The 26,935-nt window shown below is 29.2% G+C and overlaps 2 protein-coding genes across 2 annotated transcripts in view; one reads left to right on the forward strand and one right to left on the reverse strand.

Moving 5' to 3' along the window:
* LOC123292091 (ETS-like protein pointed) overlaps window positions 1-24,266 on the reverse strand; it is a 297,704-nt gene extending 273,438 nt beyond the window's left edge. Inside the window, exon 1 of the mRNA XM_044872620.1 lies at window positions 24,071-24,266. The gene's annotated coding sequence lies outside the window, so the exon portion shown is untranslated. The remainder of the gene's footprint in view (window positions 1-24,070) is intronic.
* A 1,792-nt stretch (window positions 24,267-26,058) lies between these two features.
* Window positions 26,059-26,900, forward strand: LOC123293357 (ATP synthase-coupling factor 6, mitochondrial-like). Its single transcript, XM_044874147.1, has 3 exons — window positions 26,059-26,202; window positions 26,421-26,582; window positions 26,653-26,900. Exons 2-3 carry the CDS (start codon window positions 26,422-26,424, stop codon window positions 26,813-26,815), a joined length of 324 nt encoding a protein of 107 aa, XP_044730082.1. The 5' UTR covers window positions 26,059-26,202; window position 26,421; the 3' UTR covers window positions 26,816-26,900.
* The last annotated feature ends 35 nt before the right edge of the window (window positions 26,901-26,935 follow it).

Raw genomic sequence — 26,935 nt, forward strand, 5'->3', positions numbered from 1 at the left:
TTTTATTGCGCCTGTGGTCTGTGGTAGCATTATGATAATTAAACATTTCATTCATCATTCATATATTACAGTGCTAGTACTGTAGACACTAATTAATTGATTCAACTCAAAAATTATTTTTGTTCCTTTTTTATTTGTATATTCTATTTAAGATATTTTTCAAATGTTTGTATTATGTCTGAGAAATCATCTTAATAATTAATTTGATTGTGTGTCGTTATTTTAAAATAGGTCATTTCTTGGGTACTAGGGGTATTTTTTTATTCCCACGGTTCTTTGTGGAATACAATTTGTAATTTAAATCATAAAATACTAATCTTAAAATATTATCGTGTCTTTAGTAGACAAATTCGTACATATTCGTATCTATTTAGGGAGCAAAGGGAATTTAAAAAAAAAAATTTTTCGACCAAAAAGGAAAGATCATATATAAGTTAAACTGTTTTTATTTTTTCTGTTTTTAAATTACAAGCAATTTTAAAAGACCTTTCAAAAGAAAAACAAAAACGCCCGACAAAAAAACAGTTCGTAAAAGATCGTGTAACGTCATAATGTTAATTAAAAATTTTATACAGTGTTTACTGTTCAATTAACAGTATTACGTCATAACGATGTTTTACGAACGTTTTTTTTTGTCGGGCGTTTTCGTTTCTCTTTTGAAAAGTTCTTTTAAAACTGTCTGTATTTTGAAAATTATCATGAAAAAATAATAAATAAAAACAGTTTGGTTATAAAACAACAAAAATTTGGAACTAAAAATAAAATAAAAATTTCAAATTGGGAACTCACAAGTCTAAAGTCTTATTTTTTTTAGAAATCGTCCACAAACGAAATTTACGCGAGCCATTATGTGTTACTCTTCATTCTCAGCCAATAGGGGAAAAAAGAAATCAAGTCTTAAAGTATTCATTCAAAGTTCGTGAAAGGATACTGCAAAAAACCGCCACAGGCATGACCGGTTACTTATTCTTATCCACACGGTAAAACAATTTCTTGTCTGGTTAATTAAATTGACAAATTTCCAATTAAGCGAGAAGTTTCAAAAAATTTTTGTGCCCTTTTCCGAATTTTTCCATCCTTTTAACTTGACATTATCATATACGATATTTAACTAAAGAAAAGCGACATATTCTGAGTTAAGAATAAAGTTTCCAAAGGTAAGGACCGTCTAGGATGAAACTGAAAAAATTAACTTATTTCAATATCTGCAAATTTCGTCAAAGCTTTCAAGTCTCCGCAGTATTAAATCGACGTTGTCATATTTAACTAAAGAAATGCCATTTGTAAGTACCATGCACGTTTAGTTTGGACGACAATGTAGGGTTAGCTAAGTGACGTCAATCTAAATCCAATATGGCGGATTGGGCAAGATGGCGATCTAGTTATTCTTTATGCACTCCCATGATATGGGGTATCAAATGAAAGGGATTGATAACAATACGAAGAATATATATAAATCAGATGACAATCCTTTTTTATGGTACGCATGATCTGATTTTACCATCGCTTCCACCATATTTGATATACATACCTTTTTCTAGTTTTAAATTAAAAATTAAATAAAAAATATATTTAAAAGGTAATGAAAAGTAAAAAATAATTTTTTGTCAAGTCAGTCATACATAGTCATGCAAATAATCTTATAAAAGCTCGAAGCGCTCGATTTAAAATATCAATAATGATTTAGGGCGTCTCCAGCTTTTATAAATAGTTCTTTAATTATTTTTTACTTTTTAGTAAATGAAAAGTGAAAAACTACTCCATAGTACACGTCAAAAACATGTTTTGACCCTGACCAAAAAAAAAATTATCTCGATTAAAATACTCAAATTGTAACGATCATTTCGAAGATGATTGTTCCAACGCAGATCATGTAGAATATGGGTCGCTCAGACTTTGTTTACTTTACCTGCATTTTTTAACATTTTATCATGTCATGTCGGGAAAAATTAACTTCTCCGTGGCTTTTTCGCCACAGGGAGTGTTACTATAATGGAAAAAAGATAGTTATTTATGACCCGTGTAGAGAGTTTCCTTTTATTTTAATTTTATGTATATCGTATGAAGAATGGTGGCGCCATAATTTTAAAAAATTTTTAAACTGTAGTAAATCTCTGATAGTATATAAAAATTAATATTCAATAAAATTATTGGATATAAAATTATAAAACGAAGATATATTTTTTAAAATTTTATTGACACAATATAGTTTATTTTTTAAAGTAGGTATCCTTCAAATATGATTATTACAACATTACAATGAGATCAAATTATCTTACACTAAAAAGACAAGGTCGTTCGTATTATCAGTACAGTCACCTTAAAATGTTACATTTGCTGTATAAATGTTTTATTATATTATTAAATAGATATAACAGACTTCAATGTGTTTATTTATCTCTTTAAGAAAATAAATCAGATTACATTTTGAATGTAATACAAATCTCTGTTAATCTTGTTGAGGCGCTATAGAAAAAGAAACGCCATTTACTTAAACGACAAATTAAGCTCTTAAATATTACAGAGGTCCAATGTTAAAGACAAAATTGTTATCAGAAAACTGAAAATACGTTCTTATAGAAGAAAAAAATTCAAGAAACGTTTTACTTTTATTTTTACGGGTAATCAATGGCTAAGTTCACTTTTTATGTCCTTTGCACGCTGTAAAAATTTCAGCTTGATATCTTTTTTCGTTTTTGAGTTATCGTGTTGAAAGGCGGACAGACAGACGGACAACCGAAAATTTAATAATTAGGTGATTTAACGAACATTTATATCAAAATTTTGTTGGTAGCATCAATATTTTTAAGCGTTACAAACTTGGGACTAATCTTAGTATACCTTGTATATTACATATATATACTCAAAGTCAAAAAAAATGCTCGTTTTAAAACATTCTAAGTGTTACTATTATAACATAACATATGATGAGTACGCTTAGAATGTTTTAACTGTGGCATTTTTTTTGACAGTGAGTATACATGGTATTAAAGTTATAGACCTCAAAAACCTATCGATTGACGTCAGGTAAGCCCGATTTGGAAGTGTAGATGCCGAGAAAATAGGAAAAAATGAGCAAAAAAACGTCGTTTTTAAATATTTGATTATTTTAAAAAGTTGATATTTGGTGAAGCTATGAGAGATAATTTCATAAACCGTCACTTTTTTTTAGCAAAAAATTTAGCACAAAATTTCGATTTTTTGAAATTTTGCATTTTTTCGAAAAAAAAAAACACTTTTCAAAAAAACTTTCCTTTTGGTCGAAGGATTGTGGTAGAGTGTTATTTAGGGGCTTCGTCTAGATTTCTTCTATCACGAGATTTAAGCAGCAAATGAAATTTTTAAATTTTTGATGCCCTTTTGAAAAAATCAATAACAACTTTTTGTTTTGGAATTTGATAAAATTTGACATATAGGATAATTTTGTCCCAAAGAATTCAAACAAATCAGATTCATTTGACATTTATTTGAGTATTTTTTATGGTACCAATACGAAACTTTATATTTTGGAGACATTTTCGGTGGTATCTCGAGACCTCATCTATTTTAGTCAAATGAACTACAATTTTTGTGTTTATCATCCTACAAAAATATCTTCAAGAATTCTATTTAACTTCAGCTACTGAATGTCTTCTTCTTTGCTTCTTTCTATAAATAAATATTTGACTATAATTCTACCAATCAACAGCTGCAGTAAAGTCTCGTAAATTTATCAAATCAATGAAAATTGAACAAAAACATTGAACTTTCATTCTCACCTAGCGATTAGTACTACTTTAAAAATAAACATACACACGTTATCCTTGAAAATCCACCCCCATAAAAGCGGATAAAGTACAGGATATTAATACGGGTCTGGTGTAAATAATATATAAAAATTTATTTATCAATTAAAATCACTGTGTAAATAATTACATTAAAATATTGTTATACATATATTACTAAGGCCATAATAGTATTAGCTGATGAAAAATTATTATTTTTACCCCGAAAATTGAGATACATGAAAGAGGGTATAAAAGTCAAATTTATAGTGGGGTAAATCTACCAGATTTTGATAATCAATTTGGAAAATTTTGGGAGAAGGTTAATTTTTATACCATGTATATATGAAATATACATAGTATTATAAGTTTAGTCCCAAGTTTGTAACGCCTAAAAATATTGATGCTACAAAAAAAAATTGGTATAGGTGTTCATAAAATCACCTAATTAATCCATTTCCGGTTGTCCGTCCGTCCGTCTGTGGTCACGATTACTCAAAAACGAAAAGAGATATCAAGCTGAAATTTTTACAGCGTGCTTAGGACGTAAAAAGTGAGGTCAAGTTCGTAAATGAGCAACATGGGTCAATTGGGTCATGGGTCCGTAGTACCCATCTTGTAAACCGTTAGAGATAGAATAAAAGTTTAAATGTAAAAAATGTTCCTTACAAAAAAATAAACAACTTTTGTTTGAAACATTTTTTTGTATATATTATTGTTTACCCGTGACAGCGCAAATTAGTTCAGAACATAATTGATATGTTATATATATATATATAACACATAGTATCAATTATTTGCATAGCAACATCATTGTTTATTTCAAACATATACGTCACTTACAAGATTGTATTATTTGTTTGTGTATCCGTCTGTGGACACGATAACTCAAAAACGAAAAAAGATATCGAGCTGAAATTTTTACAGCGTACTCAGGACGTAAAAAGTGAGGTCAAGTTCGTAAATGAGCATCATAGGTCAATTGGGACTTGGGTCCGTAGGATCCATCTTGTAAACCGTTAGAGATAGAACAAAAGTTTAAATGTAAAAAATGTTCCTTATCAAAAATTAAACAACTTTAGTTTGAAACATTTTTTCGTAAACATCACTGTTTACCCGTGAGGGCGACAATTAGGGCGGAAATTTAATAATATGTACTGTACTTGATTATCAGTTATGTATGTGTCACATGTTGGTATATGTAATGTGATAAAGAAATCAACACTGACTATACATGGTATTTCAACAATTAACTCAGTCAATTGTTTGTTTTCACTTGTTCTAAATACGTTTCTTACGTTGTTAAAAATAGAGAAAAGGAGTTTTCCGGTTCCGGAACGTTCCGCAAGACTTTCTGCACGCGGTTTTGGGACAATTTATCTCTACACTGTTTTCTTTGGCGACGTTTTCTTGAATATCTCTGCTTTCTATTGATCGGATTGTGACGAATAAAAAACAGAATTATTTTTTAAAATTTCTACATCGACCTTGCCTGCTATCGAACCCTGAACCTAGCAAAATAATCTCAAAATTTCAAGAAAATCGCAGTAACTTCATATTTTCAACTTTCTCTGATAACTTATCGAAAAATGAAAGAATTGAGTTGAAATTCTGAAAAAAGATGTAACTTATGATGATAAAAAAGTGTGGTAAATTTTAGCCCGATACATAAGCTCATTTTGAGAAAAACGAATTCAGGCAAATCATATGATTTTAACTTATATTTAAATTGCTCGTTTTTCATGTACTTTCGGATAATGACAACGGTTTTTTTTAAACCTTAAGTTTTCAATTGTTATACCTTGTAATGATGCAAATGTAGATTTTTTTTGAGTTTTTTAAAAATTGATAATTTTCAATTTTATTGCCAGCAGAAAATATGGCAAGAATGGCGAAAAGAAAATGGCTATTTAACTTTCCATAACATATTTCCAGAATTTTTGGCATAATAATATTGAATTGCTGTTTGATTAAGACGTATCTTGTGACTTTCGAAAAGTATATTAATTTTTAAACTTTGTACCGAACAGAAATACAAAAAACCAAGTGAATTAATAAAAAGCTTGTAATAACTTGTAATAGTAAGCAATAACTTGTAAAACGAAAAAGTTGTAAAAAATAATTTATCATCTGGCCGTATATGCCATAAGTCTAAAATTTACAAAGAAACTTTCAATTCGATTGTTCTTAAGCATAAAGTTTCAAATTTCTTGGTTAATAGAAGAAACTGAACTTTGACATAACTGAATTCAATAATTTACTTAATTAGCAAATTATTGGTTACTTCTAAAGGTCATATTTATTACGGCTTGTACTTGAAAAACATGTTACTTTGAAAGTACAACCAACATGGTACACACGAATACCTGCCTCTCTGGAGTTGTTTGCAAAGATTGGAACAAGAATATTACACCTGTCTACCAGTTATTATTACGATATGTTCAATTACCTCGACATTGCTAGGCTTACTTGCTGTTGAGAGAAGAGCTAACCGACTCAGTGACTACTCTCAAGAGAACTTTATAGGCTTTTTTTTACAATTTTTATCTTTTTTTTTTTTTAATTGAATAAAACACCGGATAAACTTATTTTACTAAATGAGTAGATGTCTGAGTTCGGTTTCTATTAGATTAATATTAATTTTTTTCTTAAATGTTTTCAGTTTTATACAACAGAGTAACAACTTTTATTTTTAATCAAAAATCACTTTTGTAAAAAAGACTTTCTCATTTACAATTTTCAAAAAATTCAATTTGTAATTAAAAATGTTTCTTTGTATCATAGAAATACTTTCCTAAAATTTTATGAAGAATTTCGAAGTAGAAAATAAGTGAAATTCGAAATGTCAATTGAAGAGAGTCAGCCAGTCTTGATTTATAAGCTTGGTCGAATAATTTACAATCTACTCAGAAGCTTAAACCAATATTGGCTCGGTTATTATTTCCTCTATGGGTTGGGCTGTGACAATATTACTGATCGTGTAAGGTCCCTTGTATCGTTCATGTGTACTTCATTTGATGTATGTTCAATCACTTTTAGACATTTACACATCCACAAATGGACAAAGGATATTTTTCAAAAATATTTCAACCAAAAATATACTTTTTGCATGATATTAACCTACACTCGTGAGTTGTATAAAATATATTTATGGCTAGTTTTCAAATTTATAATTTAAATAAATTGCACACCAAATATAATATAAACAAAAAAAATTATTATTATATGTTAAAATGATTTTTGTTGTTGATTTGAATACCAAATTATTATGATGAATATTTGTGTTCAAACTTATTTATTCAAATTTTTACATAAAAATTTTATGTATGCGTGCGTTTTAAAAAAAAATATATAATTTATTATAAATTTTGTAAATTGCATATAAACACTCACTCCTCTATGTGATTTAAACAATTAATTATTAACTTGTGTTTTACATGAAAGATATAAATATTTATACAAAATATTTTGGAACTATGTTCTATGTCGCGCGTTCGTCCAATGAGGGCTAAATAAAACAATGTACGGCACAGATCGACCAACACTTATTTTATAGTTTATTATCTTGAAATTTGAACTGAATTCTCAATGAGGCCGTGATCCTGTGGTTAAAGGCCCGCCCCTCGTGCAAAAGGTCGTTAGGTCAAAAGCCAATAGATTTTTTTTTAATTTTAAGAAAAGAACATAGTTTCTACCGCTTGTCCCACACCAACCCTCACTCTTTTTATGCCCTGTACATATGAAATATATATCAAAGTATACTAATTTTAGACCAAAGTTTGTAACGCTAGAAATAAAAGAAATATATCAATTATGTCAATTGGGTCTTGGGTCCGTAAGACCCTCTCGAAATCTGTTAGAAATAGAACAAAAGTTCAAATGAAAAAAAAAAATAAATTTGTATAAAAAATAAACAACTTTTGCTTAAAACATTTTTTCGTAAACATCAATGTTTATCCGCGAGGGCGCAAAAATTTGATGTAGATATCCAAAACTATAAAAGATAGAAGAATTTTTGAAAAAAACGAAAGACAATTTTCTAGAAAATACTTCGAAAACTATAACAAATGGTGGACGAAAGGTCGCTACAAATTTGCTGGTTTTTCAATTACACTAATTTGTGAAAAATAATGCAAGCACTGACATTTAACACATCCATACAAGGTATTTCAACAATTAACTCAGGCAATTGTTTGTTTTCACTCGTTTATTAAAACAAATTGCTAGAAGAATTTCCTAGAAGATATTATGTGACTTATTTTTGTACATAGCCATAACAGGATTAAACCTGTTTAGAATTAACTAAAATACAGCTGAAAAGAACACTCGACTTTAGCTGGACTTTGTCCTTCTCGATCGAATATCGCTTATAAAGTTTGCAGACATACGATGGCCCCCACATTTATAGAGAATAAGGAAAGGTTCACCCTAGTTTCTGGAATGAAAATCCTGTTTTCAGCTGAAAGGTCCCTGCCCAAGAAGGCATATTTAGATAATTTAAAAGTCTAGGACAAAGGACTCTAATTGATTATGACAATTATTATTATTATTGTTATTCACACAATCCCAAAATTTTTCAAGACCATTTGAAAATAAAACTATTTTCCAAGAAAACACATGCCTACATTAATGAAATCATTTTTGTTTATTCAACCCATCAATTATAATCTGAAAATTTTAACATTTTTTATAAAAAAAAAACTTTTTCTCTAAAATTTCTTAATAGATTTTAATTAAATATCAAGTTTAATGGCAAGTATCCAAATAATCTAATTTCGAAATTATTTTTATAAATATTTTTTGTTTGTATACAAAAAAAATTGGAATAGTAAAAAAAAGTAATTTTTTTATTATTTTTCCAATAAATGGCCTTCAAATTTCAAAAAAAAAAAAAAAAAAAAAAAAAAAAAAAAAAAAAAACAATCAATTTAACAAATTATTTTCATTTTTCCCCTTTCTTTTAAATCGTAGTGTCTGCTTGTCTGCCAAAAAGACTTTGGATCTCGATTTTTAACCTTTTACCCGTGGTCCTGATTTTACTTAAGACAATTGTGTATTCAGAAAATTTTCTGGAATTTTCGTTTTCATTGTAAACTAAACAAAATCACGGCATAAAAGCTTAAAAAATTTAATACTTCGATTATAATAAATTTTTTTATTAACGAAAAAATTTTTTAATTAATTAAGAAATGCATAAAAATAAAAAATTAGGCATTTTTGGTAAATTTAAAAATTAAAATTTTATAAACAAAGTATTAAAATTGTTTAAACTTTTATGACGTGATCTTGTTAAAAAGGCTTCACGAGATCAAAAAATTTTACGCCAATTATTTAAACATTTTTTCTTTTGGTTTAAAATGAAAACGTAAATTTTTCCAGAAATTTTTTTTAATAATCAATTGTCTAACTATAACTACATTTCACCAATTTGATTTTGTTGACTAGAGTAATTCTGAAGAATTCTAATTTCCGTCAGATTGTAAACTGGTTACCAAAAAGCACTCCAACTAGCGCTAACTCAACGCTTATTATCGAAAATCAACACATTGCGTTATATTTAGTTGGCCTAAGTCGAGTTGTTGGTTTTCGACCTATGTTACTCATTTACGAACTCGACCTCACTTTTAACGTCCTGAGGACGCTGCAAAAATTTCAGCTTGATATCTTTTTTCGTTTTCGAGTTATCACGTCACAGACGGACGGACGGATGGAAATGGATTAATTAAGTAATTTTATGAACACTTAAACCAAAATTTTGTGCGTAGCATCAATATTTTTAAGCGTTACAAACTTGGGACTAAACTTAATATACCTTGCATATTAAATATATATGCATGGTATAATGACACAGCATTCCGTTCGAACACATGTAAATGCAAACTAGATACATAGAGCCAGCCTACTTTTAAATTCACTATTTCATGTTCCTTCAAAATTGTAACATCCGATTTATTCGAGACTTACCTGAACACTGGTCGTCATTTTACTCTTCCATTTATTGCCATCGGATATTATCGACTAGATGCAGGACAATAAACAATTGTTTAAATTTTAATAAATTTTCAATCTTTTTATGAATTTGAATAATATTGCATGTTTTAAATTATTCAAATTTTTTATTATTGTTGCTCGTAATTTGTGCGTGTGCCATTCGAAACAACACACATAAATATACATTATTTTCGCGAACGAATATCCAATATTGAATTTAGCAGTCAGGTCATTATGCATAAAATTTTTAAGACATTAAAAATCAAAAGCTGAAATAATTTATTAATCAAAAAAATTTTTAATAAAAAGAACACCGACTTCAAAAGAAAAACTTTTCCAAAATAAATTAATATGGACTAAAAAGTAAGAAAATAACGATAATATAATGTAGTTATTATACAATTATTGTTATTTTTGGAGTCGATGTCAGCCAAGGAAACAACTCTGACAACAATTCTTTTGTCACTAAAAAAAATCATCGAAATCAGTTGGCATGATATCAAGTTATTCGTCCTTTTGTCGTGCATATTTAATGCAAATTTAAGTCTTTTCTGGTTTTCTCATGGATGCCTTTGTCAGAACTGGGCCAATATGAAATGGGACCACGCGGGAAGCACCAGCTTTCAAGTAGATAAAGAATCATCAAAATCACGTCGGTTAACCACGTCGAAAGTTCTGAGGTAACGACATAAAAAACAAAGTCGAATTGATAAGCTCCTCCTTTTTTGTTTGAAGTCGGTTAAAAATAAAAACTCATTTATTAAAAAAATGAAGCAACAAAGCTCCATCACTTAGGTCATATTTCAGGGTGTCTAGCGAATTTAGAAACTAAAATTTAAGGACATTTCAAGGATTTCAAGGACTAAAAATGTTGATTTTTAAGAACAAATTTTTTAAACAAAAACAAATAATTTACTAATTTATGTTTTTATACTTACAACAATTATTTCATTTATTTAGCTCGAATTTTAATATTCATTTCCAGATACATGATCGGATTAAAGAGATTTCTTTCCGATGCTTCAAATTCTATTAGATCCAGCACATTCCAAGCACCGATAGCAACCTGTATTTTCTCTTACGGTATTTTGTCTTTTTATGTTTTTCAACAAATTAAATATAAGAGTAAAGAGGCAGATAAATTTTCGCCGTATTACGGCAAAATGCTAGCTCAATTTGGAGAAGCTACAAAAGTACGTAAAGCCTAAAAACTCGAAAATGAATGATTTTTCGACATTATAAATGTAAAGTAAATACCCCAAAAGGCAATAACTTTGACGCTAACTTAATCTACATAAAGTTCTTTAAGCTTCCAAGTCAATTTGGAAAGACTACGGAGAAAGGAAGATGTAAAAATATCGAAAAGAGCGGTGTTTCCTGGCAATTTCTTAAAAATTGCTGAAATCAATCCCCAATCTATAAAATCCTTCAGCCTGATATAAACAATAGATTTACTATTAAGTATCTAAATAATTATTAGTTTACATGGTCTACCATATTATGTTCTACCATGTTAGATGTTGTTGTTTCTATTATATTTACACTAGAGTAATACCCACCTGCTTCGCTGGGCTTAAAAGTAATGACTGATAAAGATTGCTCTAGTTTATCCCCTTTCTATAACACTCGAAATAATAGTAAGGATTGTTTTACACGCGTAAAATATATGTATGGTTTTCTATTTTTTGTAAATGTATAATAGTCGTAATTATTCATTGAGTGTATCAGAAAAGGTGGCCGTGAAATATTTTATATTGACAATTTTTACAGAAATCTGTAATTTATGGTAATGTCAAATGACTAAGTACTTTTACAGAAATCTGTAATTTATGGCAATGTCAAATTAAATTAATTTTTAATTTTTTTATTTTTTTTTTTTTATTAATATATCTTTATAAATTATTTTTTTATCTCATATGTTATTCTGAAGTATGAGCTATATTGCTGTACAGTTTCATTACAAACCATTCGCTAGTTTTAACGTGAAAGCGTAACAAACAAACAAACATGCTTACTTTCGCATTTATAATATATAGAGATGGTTACATGTTTTGTAGTAACCTATTTATTCGGTAATAACTTTCATTATATTTCAGAGCCAGAATATCTATCGACATTTCAAGCTTATTTGAATCAAATTGGTTCGCTGGAGATACCGAAGTAACAGAAAACCAAACGTGTGTTAGGGGTTTAACTTCCTTCTCGCTGATCTTCGATGCAATACATAAGTCTATATTTTCGGAGTATATATGACAATAATATATTTTGATACGGAATACTAATATTCAAAATACGTCGCGATTTACGATTGTGATAGCTGTTAAAGAAACATCAATAAATAAAAATAAATAAATAAAATGATGAGTTGATTGGCCGTATTTGGCGTTGATTGAATACTGAATTACAATATTATTATTATTATATTTATATTTTACAGAGTGTCCACAAAAAAGTATGCCTATAATTTTACAAGTCTGCAACTAAAATTAGTCTATCTCTCGTAGTTGTTGGCCGATTTCAATTTCACTTTTTGTCATCTCTTTTACGGTACCTGCATATTTTGTGCGGAAAAAAAGCATCGATTTTCGTTATTGTTTACAGATATATTTTTCAAGTTATTCTTACGATTTTATACCTTTTAATTGATCAATAAAATTTATCATATGTCAGTGAAAAACACTTTTTGTCATTTAGATCCTGAATACAAAAAAATGGGTAACTATTTTGTTATACATTTTCGGCCATTTGATTATTAAATTTTGGATGAAATTGTTCAAGGTTTTCGACTTAAGGTTGTATGGGTCGTTAACAGACCATCTATTTTTTCAAAATTTTAAATAGCGTACAAAATTTAATACACACATTACCATAATTTACCATAATAATTAAACTGAATTTATAACAATTAATAATACATAAATTCTATTAAAAAAAAAAAAAAAGGAAAGTATTTTGACCATTCATTTGATTAGTTATTGTAGTTATAATTCCTATATTATCGACATATTATACTCTAGAAATCTTCCTTATCATAATTAAAATAATAGATTTGGCAACTTTACAACGATTTAAAGCGCCGAGTTATGGTTCTTTAAGATTTTCGGAGACGATTGTCTATTTAATGAAAACAATTTTTTGTGGCATATTAATTAAACTTGTCAACCGATGTCAACGGCATCTGTTAATGATTTTGAAAGTTATCATACTCATAATGAAACATACGGTAATTACAATGCGAATTATGATTAATCGTTAATATTTTTTGATAATAATCGATAACATGTAATTTTTTTATATATATAAATTCTTTAAACTTTAAGCTTTTTTTTTTTGGTGCATTTTTATGTGAACACAATTTTTTGGAAATATGAGAATTTGTATAAGGGGGCGTCCATAAATTACGTGAGATGATTAAGGGGGGGAGGGGGTCGAGTCAAATATCATCTAATCTCACGTTGGGGAGAGGGGGGGTCTCGACAAATATCACGCAATTTTTTTTTCTGATTATATGGACATGTTGGTTCCAATAGTCTCTCTTGAGACCGCGCATAATTCTCCATGGACTGAATTAGAGTAATTCTTTTTTTTTAATCACAGTAGACATAATTTAAGTATTCTATTCTTAACTTTTTATTACATTTATAACTCTCAGCAATATTGATTGGTAGTCTTAACTAGTCGTAAATAAAAGCACAAACCAAATTGTTTTTTCCTTTTTACAATAAACAATCTAACGCGTTTACGTAATAAACCCACATTCTGAAAAATCTCACGTGAGATTGGGGGACGGGGGAGGCGGTTGACTAAAACCTCACGACATCTCACCAAGGGGAGAGGGAGGGACAGAAAATTTAAAAAAACACCTCACGTAATTTATGGACGCCCCCTAAAGAATAACGGACGGGATCCCATTGAGGCAATGTAAAAACTACGATTTTTAGTTTTCAATATTTCATTTAAAAAGTCGATAATTAAATTAGATAATTAGATGCATATCTTTAATATAATAAAAGGTTAACTGTTCTAAGTTCATTTTTATATATTTTTTATCCATACTACCTTAAAAATGTTCAAATATTACAATCCTAAAGCATATATGTATATGTATACTTTTCAGGACAATAAAATAGCAAATCTTTGATGTACATTACATTTATGGCATTAAAACACACATTAAATAAAGTGTATTTTTCGATTACCAAATACATCTGATATATTGATTGTGTTGCAATTTTATTGTCCGCAAGATACTTGGTGGCGGTCACCCTATATATATGTTTATGATTATTATAATAATATGTTTATATTTTTACAAACAACACTTTTTACATATAAATTAATGAATATTTTAATATTTTATTTATAATATTTTGTATTTATTTTATTAATTTTTGCCTTACAGCTTCGTTGGCGTGCACAACACACGTGGTTAAATCATTTAAATCAGTTTCTTTCAAGATATAAATATGTACAATTCTTTACCATGAAAGATGGGTAATTTAAAATTAAAACTATGGGTCTGGCCTCCTAAAGGCCATATTTAACATGATTTACCTATCACCATATCACCAAACATTATTAACAATAATTATTTTATACTTTTTGGTACAATAAAAGCTTATGTTTTAAAAATTATTTTTTACTTAAAACTAAAAAAGGTATGTACTATATCAAATATGGTGGAAGCGGTGGAATCAGGTCATGCTTACCATAAAAATGCATTGTCATCCGATTTACATATGTTATCTGTATTATTCTCAGCAACACCTTTCATTTGATACCCATATCATAGGTGTGCATAAAAAATAACTAGACCATTTACTAAATATAAATAAATATGAAATCATCAAGTTATTTATTTAAATAATCGGGCAACTCCTCTAAAATTTTCAGGATTGATTTAGAAAAAATTAATCCTCTTATTCAACGTTGCCCTGACGCTTGTACATCCTTAAAATCTGCCGCTGATATGGAACTTTTGATGACATTTTATTAAAAATTATCAAATTTTTGTAGAATTTTGTGAATGGGAGATCTATAAAAGACAGAAATGTCATCCTAACCCAACATTCGTTACCTAAATTGATGAAGATTAGCTGAGCAATACAAATGCAAACAAAACATTACATGCAATTTATTAAATACTAGAAAATCTTTTCCAGGAACAGCAATTTATATAAATTTTTATATAACAAATAATGTACGATACGAATCTCTATATATTATGCGAAAGTAAGCATGTTTGTTTGTTTGTTGGTTACGCTTTCACGCTAAAACTAGCGAATGGTTTTTAATGAAACTGTACTGCAATATAGCTCATACTTCAGAATAACACGTGAGATATAATTTATAAAAATATATTAATAAAAAAATAAAATAAAAATTAATTTAATTTGACATTACCATAAATTACAGATTTCTGTAAAAAATAGTCAATATAAATTATTTCACGGCCATCTTTTCTAATATAATCAATAATAATTACGACTAGAAAACCATACATATTTTTTATCTGTGTAAAATAATCCTTACCATTATTTCGAGTGTTATAGAAAGAGGATAAGCGAGAGCAATCTTTACTTCAAATAATAATGGGGTTTAACCTCCGTATTTGTGACGCATGCCTAATCACAGAGGCCACCCACATCATTATTTGTTAATCTTTATTTAATCAATTACAAACATATACAATTACATTTTTGATGTGGGTGGAGTCGGTTACTTCGTTCTTATCCAAGCGACGACAATGTGATCAAATCTGCACTCCCATTAATTATAAATTATTCACACTGCCGCTGCCTGGTTTCGAACCCGCAACCTAAGTCTAAATAATCCTACGTTCTAAAACTAGCGCTTTAAACCGCACGGCCATTTAGAATCTTTACTTTTAAACCCAGCGAAGCGAGTGGGTATCACTCTAGTTAAGATATATAGGCATGTGATGGAATTAAATAAAAATATTTATTTTAAAAGCAAAGAATGTAGGTGGTTTGTTTCATTGGTGTGAGCTTAAAAAACACATACAAACACATGTATTTAATACAAAAAATGATTTTAAACAGACGACAAGGCACGACACGATAAATTCATATACGTTTATGCGAATCCCCATACACTAAGAGCCAGGTATACAAAATTTCGGTAATGCACTGAACTTCTTGCATTGTAAAAGGTGATCAAGGTGATCAGTTTCCTATGTTTTCAACTCTATAAATTAGAATCCTGTGAATCTTTGGCTTGTCTCAAACGTCAAATGCTCCAATTGTTAACTTGTTCTACAGAAATAACAATTTTGTAACAATTATGTTTAGACTTTTACGGGAAGATTATGGTCAATTTAATCTTTAATAGTGAGCGAACAATTTGATTCATTAAGCAAAAGTTCGACGAAAATTTAAGCATTGGAGATATTGTAAAGCGTGAGTAGCGTGTGTTCATTGTAGCTTGTGTTCAGTCAAGAATACGTCATTTGATTTGTTTTTGTGGAGTTTTCTTAAGGGAAGCGGTTAATATCAACAAATCTGTAACGTTGGAGCACCAAAAACGTTACCATTCGCCATAGCCGAAATTACTTTTTGAAACTTAAAAAATAACCTGGAATGAATAAACTGCTGCAGAAAATCCAGAGGCGGTCATTTGATTGGCAGCATCTTATATAATATTTCTCTAGCCTGTTTTTTCCTATCAACGCGAGAATTTCCTTATTTCTTTATCAAATTTCATTATTTACCACCTCATTTTAAAGTTGACCGTACTGGCTAATGACAAAAAATAAAACTCACGGTCTAAAAATGTACCGCTTAAGAAAAACACGCTATAATATTAACATTTAATTTTGTTCATTATGTAATTTGTATACCATATCTGTAATAAAATTGTCTATAAATAAAAATAAAGTAATTGACTCCCTTATACAGTATTTCTCTAGCCTGTTTTTATCCACAGGTATCGCAACACTTTCGGAAAAAATCGTAGAGAAAAGTTTGGTAGACTTGTCAAAAGGAAGCCAATCACAAACTTTCAAATATGTATTTATCATTAAAAAAGAAGGTGATTTTGAAAATGTTTATAAATAAAGTATTCTATGTGTTAATCCAGATATCCAAATTATAACCTATCTGAAGAAATTTGCTGATCCGTTCAGTCGGTTCCGCATGATTGAGTACGTACATACACAAACAAAACTTTGTATAACTGGCTCTTGGTGTAAAAGTATAAATGAATCACTTTTACATTCATCTAATTATATCTTTAATAAATTTTACCAATAATAATTCATTTTTCATCATTTGTACTAATTTTATTTAGTTAGTAGCCAAAAAATTTATTTTTCATCTTTTTCTATTCATCATAATTTTAATATATGGAATAAAAGAGTACTGTTTTACAAAAAAATAAAAGTGGTTAATTGTTTAAACACCGTGCGAATGCTAAAATGTTTCATGTAGGTATACTCAAGTTTACAAAATATTTTCTTGTTAATTCAAAAAAGTTGTGTTTGTTTATAAAATCATTGACAAATAAATATATTTTTTGTAGTCCCTTACAGCAGGTAACTGAGGTAAAAATCTCACGTGTCAACACAGGTTACTAAACATTGATATTTTCTATTAAAATCTTCGACATTGCTCCAAACTAGATTTATTATGATTTCAACAAATCGGGACTCAGGACTTCAAATTTCTTACATCGGTACATCGGTTTTCGGTACATCGCGGCACAAGGCCTACCATCAAAACATCAGTAACCAATTAATGAACAAATAAAAATTTCTTATTCATCAGACCTTTTCACCTAAAGACTAAATAAATGTGTAACAAAACACTTTGAATGCATAAAAAATAAATGATTACCACATATGTTTCAAAAACTGAGAGAGTTTTTATACATTTTTATATATTTTTAAATAAACTAAATCATAAAATAATATCAAGATTAAAACATCTGCAAAGTATACTTCGTCTACATCTCTACATCGAATGTCAACAAAAACCTTAACATAGTGTTTTGCAAAACAAACAAATATGTATAACAAGTTATGTACTAATTGACTGGACACTCATCGGTTTATAGTATGTAAAAACTGGTGAGCCTAGTTTCGACTTATTAAAATATTGGCGCCATAATATCCTCGCTCAAAAAAATCTTTTACGTTGATAACATTTTGTCCTTCTGGGGAAAAAAAGATTAGATCGTAAATTTTTTCGAATCGTATTATTTTACGAATATATCGTAAAATCAATTTGCTATTATAAAATCAAATTTCATCGATTTGCTATTGTTTCGAACAGTTTTCATAAAACTATTTAGCTAAAGAAAACCTAATATATTTAACCTTTATCAAACAGCGCTTTTTGACAAGGGTAGAAGATATGCGATATGAAGGATAGAAGCTATATATTTCGGATCATAATCAGATTTTGAAGAAAAAAACCGTTCGTTTTTCTCAAAATTTAGGTTATGTATCGGGCTCAAATTTACCACACTTTTTTATGATCATAAGTTAGGTACATCTTTTAGAATTTCAACTCAATTCCTTCATTTTTCGAAAAGTTTTCAGAGAAAGTTGAAAATATGAGGTTACTGTGGTTTTCTTGTGATTTTGAGATTATTTTACTATGTTCAGAGTTCGATAACAAGCAAAAATGAAGCAAAAATTCATCACAAAAAAATTTTTTTTTTATTTGCCTCAATCCGATCGATAGAAGCAGAGATATTCAAGTAAAAGTCACCAAAGAAATAAATTGTCCCAAAACCGCGTGCAGTCGTGCGGATCGCACACACCGACTAAAAATTTGGACTAAAAATGGCAGACGATCATTAGTTTTTCATTATACACAAGGCAATATGCTCAATTTTGCAATAAGTTATGTCATATCTGCAACTGTCGATAGACTCTGAAGATAGAATTGAACTATTATGGCCTTGTCAGATGCAATATTTACCAATATTGCCGGATTTTACAACAATATACCGAATATTTCTGATATTAACAAAGTCACAATCTTTCAATATGATCTAGAAACGGTTAATATTATCGTTCAATATTTAGACGGTAACATTAACTTCGTTTAGAACCTGCTAAATACGACTCAATCTACGGTTATTGAACGGCATACTTCCATAAGAAACTAGTGCAAAAGGGTAATAAGTAACTTATTTCGTTCGACTTCGTACATATTAAGAATCTTTTCAAATAGCCAAAAAGAAAAAATATGCTCATCAGCTACTCAAAACCGTTAAGTGCCTATTTTTTAATTGAAAATGTATACTTTGTTTCAAAAAGTCAAAACGGGGGTTGTCGCCATCTTCTGACGATGCAATTCTAAGGTTTCTTTAGGTAGATGTTTGAACGATAACTTGAATGCATATATGTTTTCGTTATCGAATATAATAAACTTGTATTACAATGAAAGCAACATCTATGCTGCATTGAAAATCTAATTTGAATCAGTTTCTCCAAAATATAAAATTAAGATGAGATTTATATTTATTGTAAAAAGAATATTTTATTTTTAGTGCATTTTTTAAGGAATCTGTGCAGTATCAATGATAGAATATTGACAACAAACAATTGACTGAGTTAATTGTTAAAATACCATGTATAGACTGTTTTGATTACACTGTCACATTACACATACATAACTGATATTCCCATATAATACATACTATTTAAGTTGCGCCTAATTTGCGCTCTCACAGGTAAATAGTGCTGTTTACGAAAAAATGTTTCAAACAAGAATTGTTTATTTTTTTATAAGAAACATTTTACATTTAAACTTTTGTTCTATCTCTAACGGTTTACAATATGGGTCCTATGGACCCAAGATCCATTTGACCAATGTTGCCCATTTACGAACTCGACCTAACTTTTTGTGTCCTGAGCATGAGTTATCGAGTTGACAGACGAACAGACGGACGGACAACTGGAAATGGACTAATTAGATGATTTTAGGAACATCTATACCAACATTTTCTTCGTAACATCAATATTTTTAAGCGTTACAAACTTGGGACTAAACTTAATATACTATGTATATTTCATATATACATGGCGTAAAAAGTATCGCAAAAAAGACTGATCTTTTCATTATTGCAAATCGTTTAAGTACCATCATAACTAAAAGTTCAAGAATGGTATTAAAAAAAGAAGGGTAAAGTAATAAAAAGTATTATATTTTTAGTCTAAGAGTAAGTTTCGGTGACTCATTCGTTACGTAATGAAATGTTACCATACAAACAGTTTTGTAGATGTGCATCGCGGCCTTACATCATTGAAATAAATATGTGCATTTCGATTTAAAAATACCGTATCGGCTGTTAATTGAAAGATAAATATCACAAACCAATGATAATTGTAAATATTAACAAATTGATTTATATGAGTGCCAACCCAGCCGCCGCGCCACACTTGCTATTATAATTATATTCAAAGTTCTTTATAACAACAATATTTATCTGAATTATTTATCTCTATTAAAATAAAAACTTTTGAGCAGTCGAACCCCATCAATAAGGTTAGATTTCACCCTTTTTAGATAGATATTTCTTATTATTAGATATTTTTTTATCGTACGTTATGGTATGTTTGCTAGTTGGGAGGTAAAACCTCAAAAAGTGCAATAGACCCTAAAATCCGACATGTATACTCAATGTCACAAAAAATGCTCGTTTTAAAACATTCTAAGTGTTACTATTATAACATAACATATGATGCGTACGCTTAGAATGGTTTTAACTGTGGCACTTTTTCTGACAGTGAGTGTAGGTTACCTGGGAAATAAAACTTTTTTTTATCGATTCAGCTTGCCATGAATTTTGAGAATATGCAAAAATATTTTACAATCTGTCAATTTATAATTTTTGTTCAAAATTTTTATGTTTTTTCGTTCAAAAAAATGAGTTGTGAGCTATCAGAAGTTAAACATAATAGAGATAATTTTTTTTTAAGTACAAGGAAATTTTTCGCTATGTCATATTAAATATTCTGATCAATTAATTTGTGGGTAATGTACCCACATGTTGGATTGACTACTAAATCAGAAGTATGTCTTTTTTAAACTAATATTACAATAAATTCATAAAGTATAGAGTTAAAGTTGCTAAAATATCTAATTCTTCAAACAATAAATCAAGTATTTGGCTTCTTAAATTAATACTTTAAATTTTCAGAATTACCAACGCACAGAAATGTAAAAAGTATCAAGAGCAAAAAGTAACGTACCAAAAAACTAATATTTATAATTAATTACTAATACAGTTATTTGTACGAAAGAAACATACTTCCTACCGGATGCCCACGACACATCTCGTTCTTTTCTATTGATATGGGATTTTTACCTTTTCATGGTTTTGAAAATAATGTTAAGCGGTACATTTTTAGGCTACGAGTCTATTCCGTATTAGCCAAAACGATAAGCTTTAAAATGAGGGATAAATCATGAAATTTGATAAAGGAATAAGGAATATCTCTCAAAAAGCAGATCAAGTGCTAGTCGGAACCGCACACGAAGGGTTCCGTACCATCTTACAAGATATACAACATAATGTTCTTTTGTAAAAGAAAAAAATAAGTACGGAACTATTCGTATGCAAGCCCGATTCCCACTTGACCGATTTTTCTTTAATACACAACCCGCCAATTTCAGTTATCTAACTATTGCGGTTTATGATATACATAGATAGATAGACGGGGATGTGGACAGCGAAGTCGTTATTTATTGAACTCTGAAGGATTTATATTGATATCGGAGTAGAGAGATACTACAGGATTTCTGGAGTCTCCCGATCAAAGCAGGTAAGGTTCCAAAGCCTACGCAAGTTTATATTTTCAGGGTAAATATGACTAAAAATGTCGACATATGTGATATAAATTTACTATTGTGTATGTTTTAAACTGAATTTTTATATATCACTGAAACATAAATATTTTACGATCTTACGAATTACACAGATTGATTGATGTTGGAGATTTATTGTAATTTAAAAACGAGTAAGGTTATCAAATAAGTTCAGTGAAACTATTTTATTGGTGTATAATTCAATTTGGAAATAATTTTCACTAACAATATGCTAAAAACTAGTCTATAGTAAAGGATAGTCTCAGAAATGGATTATCCAGAAGGTAAAGTAGTGCCTAAAGATGCAATAGGCACAAGTCCATGCTAAAATTTTTCGGATGAAATGATCCGCCTGAAATCATGTTGAAACAGATGCTACTATATGTAAAAGTAAATTTAATCACGATGGCGTCAGTTTTGCGCGGTACAGGTGAGAAAATGAATGTCACACCCCATGGTGTCTCACCCCTGCACCAGCAAATATGTACGGTGTTGCTGGATACTGACTAAATAAATTACTTAGAGCTTCTGAAATTTACGGGAGATCAAACTTTGTTTTTAACTTGCGGTACCGTAGTTGCCAGCTTATTCAAAGTTAGTATCCAGAAACGCCCTACTTTGATTATGTAATAGATTTTCTAAGACGTCAAATATGTATCAAAATCTAAGCACATAAGTAAGTTGTTACACACATAAGGACATTAGTAAGGTTTGTTAAATTTTATATATTATTATTCCTAGTAAGTTTTTTTCTGTCCTATCCTTATCTTTCTTATTCCTTAATCAAACTTCATGATTCTCCCATCATTTTCAAGTTTATTATGTCTAGGTCTTTACGCAAAATATACTCACGGTCTAAAAATGTATCGCTTACGTAAAAACACGCTAGACAAATAATCTGAACGAAAAGATATCATAAATTTAAATAATAAGTTTATTAGGCAAACATGTTAGTTTTTACAAATGTTCTCGTAATACTCTAGGCATTACTATTTTTAATACATGTTCTCCTAATATTAATTTAAGAACTTTTGATTTTTTTTTCACCACTTTTTTACGAAATTTGTTGTTGGTTGTTTTTAGCCACGGGTACAGGGTATCCACGGGTTACGGTAGCTGCGGAAATGGAATTCCGCACGTCTCGAGCTAGTAAAAATTTATAACATTAACATAACCTCGATTATGAGCTACATCTCGTTGAGAACCATTGAGCCGTGTTAGCAATCTCGGTACCTTTATTAAGAATATTTAAACATTGTTTAATAATTATTATAGTACAATTTTGGTTTTAGCCACTTCGGCTGTTTCTAGAATCCAAAACTTATAGTGATTATTTCTTCACCAGTGTGTTTGCATAAAACCCGCGGTTTCAAAATGAAATGAAATCTTATTCCAAGTGTCGCCCAAAAAAGAGCAAAACAAAGAAAATCGATGAAGCTGCTAGTGCCAAAAGTACCCAAAAAATGACTGAGTGGTTATCGAAAACATCAGGATCGAGTAGCATGAAAAAACAAGGTTAAATTCAATAGGTCAAATTTGAGAGACTTCCTGTCATAATTTTTTTTAACGACAAAATACTAATAAAATATAACGACAGAGTTTTGGGTAGACTCCCTAATTTTGGTTTTGTCTCGGGGCCATTTCAGCTCTACTTTCGGCTCCGCTCCCTTCTAATTTCAAAAAGAACTAATCCTACAAAACCTAATACAAACACGTTTTGAAGTGATTACCATTTAGTTAAAATAAACTAATGAAACTATTAAAATTATTCCTGCAAAAGGCAAAAAAAAATCTAATCGAGTCTCGAATATAAAAAAACGATTCTGAAAGAAATAAAATATTATTTTTACGATCGAATTTATAATTGGATCATTTCACAACGATATTCTAATAAAAAAAAAAGTTTTTCTGCAGAATAAGCTCATTTTATATTTTTATTTTACTACCTCAAAACATTTGCAAATTAATAAACAACATTGTAAACACCTAATTGATTCGCTCCTTAATTAGTATTTTTTATCTATACAATAATTAATTTGCGCAAGTGTTTAAAAAATTTATGATAAAAATTAGATTAAAAAATATTCTACGTATTATTCCTTAAAAAAATTCCAAACAAAAAGCGATCGAAATCCCCCTTCAAAAAATACACCTGCAAACAATTTTTAAGTTATAAATTGAAACCATAAAAGTTTTGTCTTCAGGGATCTTTTTATCCTAAGTTTTTAAAAATAGATAAATTTACCTACTTCAGACGATCATAAATTTCAGTTATATTTTTAATTGAAATTCTAAAACCGTATAAAAAAGTTTTACAAAATATTATGAAATATAAATTAAAAGATTTATAACTTAAAAAGATAAGGGAGAAACTTAAGTAATTTTAAAATGCTACTCAGCGATATTAACAGATATCCATCAACACACAAAGTGACAATTGTTAATAAAAAAAGATAAATAAATAAATATGCATACCGAAAAAGTATCCAGAAAGTTGATTCACAACACTTTTTCACTATTAATTTTCAATTGTTTTTTCTAAGTTATAAAAATTAAAGTTCTTGTCTTTCATAAAACAAAAAAATTCAGATATTTAGAAAACAAAACACCACACAAAACTTAACCACACACGCACTTAAGTTTTTCAAATCTGGACTATATGATGTACGATAACTTCAGACTTGGGTGGCGACTAAACTTCGACTCTTTGCAAGTGAAGACGATTTAAAAGCAAAAAGGATAAAAGATCAAAAACCTTACTACAGTGTTGTGTTGATTCACTTGCTACTATACAAACAGGGTCAACCAATATACACTTTTAATTTATATCTTTTTTTGCTGGACCTTTTATGAACAATTAAATCTGTTGGGTTTTTTAAACAAATATTACATATGATTTGTTTATCAATATTTTGGTATATTTTTTGATTTTTTTATATTTTGAAAAATATAAATTTATTAATGAGCCTGAAATCAAAATAAAATTAAAACTACATAAAAAATAAAAGTTATAATTTTTTTATTGAGAAAGATATGCCTGGTGCTTTAATAAACAATATTTGGCGTCAATTTACTCATGTTTAATCTTAAATCTCCTCGGTTTATTATGTTCAGTTTGTTTCTTTTTTGTGTCAGGAGATTGGTAACCGCTCTGAAAACTTTTTCCATCAGTTACGAAGATGAAAAAGCAATTAAATACTCTGGCGATATTTCATATTGCGGGATAAGCTGCAAGTATATCTTTTTGAGGCCAGAATAGCTAATACCCATTTCTAAAGTATACACTTGGTTCCTCGTGCTTATTCCAGTCAAATCCTCTTATAATGTCACATCCGTTTCATCAATGTTACCATATAGATTTATTATCCATTTTGGTATTGCCATATTTGAAACATTCTCAAACTTTATTTAAAAGTCTGCATACAGGGCATTTAGATGTTGAACGCAAGTTAAAACGTCATCTTCCTGGCATTTTGTCTGTGAGAAATTGGGAAACTGGGAAAATTCGCCTCTTCCAATGTCTTACTTCATTAGTTTAATTCTGACAAGAAATACTGAAATATGAACTTTGTTTTGATCAAATTTAGTTATTTCACTAATAAAAAGTGAAAGTTAGAGTAGCAACTAATGTAAATGTGATAGACTATCGTGGACCCCCGTTCACATCTCACAGATCCTCAATTCTTTTATTCATTCCCATGGACCTCTTGTAGGTCATCGTGGACTCTCGGGGTCCATATGGACCACTTTGGGAATCACTAGCCTAAACACACCCTTCGCAAGCAAGAAATTTCGTTGTTGGCTATTGATAAATGGTAAGTAATCAGGTGGTCTAAATTGGAACTACTGAAAAAGCGGTTCACTTCCTGTTTAATAGTACAAATTTTTATCGCCAGTTGGTGGGATTCATTTGATTTAAATTTGAATATTTTTATTGGCTTTAAAAAATGGTAAGTACGAGTATTGCCATTTCGTGGAATTGTAACTACTGAAATCGGGCCTTCTTCTGATTTTAATTACTACGAATTATTATGGCCAGTTGGGGAGTTGCAACTCCCAGCTATCAATATCTTATTAAGCGTATCTACCGCTAAAATTTAGGAATCAATAAGGACTCTAAGGTAATAAAACCCAATCAGCGTTTTAAATTCATTTATAGCTTGAATTCTATAACTTTTTTTTATACAAAAAATTTAACTTGGACAACCTTGTTTTATGAATGAAACAGCTGCAACTGAAAAAAAACTTTTATATTATGGTTGAATGCATATGCATTTCAGGTTCAAAAGTAACTTAAAACTTTAAAAGTAAATAAGTTCCTTTAGATAATTAAATTTTCCTAAAAGCATTGTTAACATAGAGCCTGTTTAAAAAATGTATTTATTTTTCGTTTAAAAAATTAACTGTATTTGTAAATTTGAAGAAAATTTTTTTATCTAAAATAATTTGAAAAAGCCGATAATTAACGACATTTTACGATGTTTCAATTTGATTGTCAGTTAGTTTGATGTAGGTACTAAAATTTATCGACTGAGTTGGTAATAGTCTAGTGGAGCCATATTGGTTATAATTTTATTTTACGGCGAATATATTTTTACTTGAAACAGGTAAATTTTACTGAAATTATAAATGAATTGAAATAATTTTCACTAATTACTATTCTAAATTGATCCTTTCGTTTTCTTTAATCGTTAATTTATTTAAGTTTTTGTTTTTGCAAAAAAAGATCATTACATAATAGTCGTATTTAACCTCTAATATAACCCGAATTTGAAATTATACTATTTAATAAAATTAATTCTCGTGATTTTGTTACTCATTACAGAATGTTGGTCTCTCAAATTATAACCTCAGCATCCAAACGATTTCCACGAGTGATATGCTCGAGAAATATTGGTGTTATGGCACCAATGTTCAAACAGGCTTCAGATCCAATTCAAAGTTTATTTATTGAAAAAATCAAAGAATATAGAGCAAAAAGTGGAGGGTAAGCTTAATGTCAAGCATTTTAAAATAAGGATAGTCTTCTTACAAATCAGTTTGTCATTAATTTCCAGAGGTGCAAAACTCGTTGATCCAAATCCAGAAATTGAACGTGAATTAAAAGCTGAGATGGATAAAGTTGCTAAAATGTATGGTGGTGGTGCTGGTGCAGATTTAACAAAATTCCCAACATTCAACTTTACAGAACCAAAAGTTGATCCAATTGTTGAAAAGTAAATGTATATTCTCTAGTTTAAAATATATTAGTCAACTCGTCAATAATTTCCATTAAATACATGTTATAAAGTTATACAAATCATAATTTTTGTTTTGAAATTCTAAATTCCTATCCTTATA

Source organism: Chrysoperla carnea, chromosome 2, assembly GCF_905475395.1.
Source record: "Chrysoperla carnea chromosome 2, inChrCarn1.1, whole genome shotgun sequence".
NCBI classification, from domain to species: domain Eukaryota; kingdom Metazoa; phylum Arthropoda; class Insecta; order Neuroptera; family Chrysopidae; genus Chrysoperla; species Chrysoperla carnea.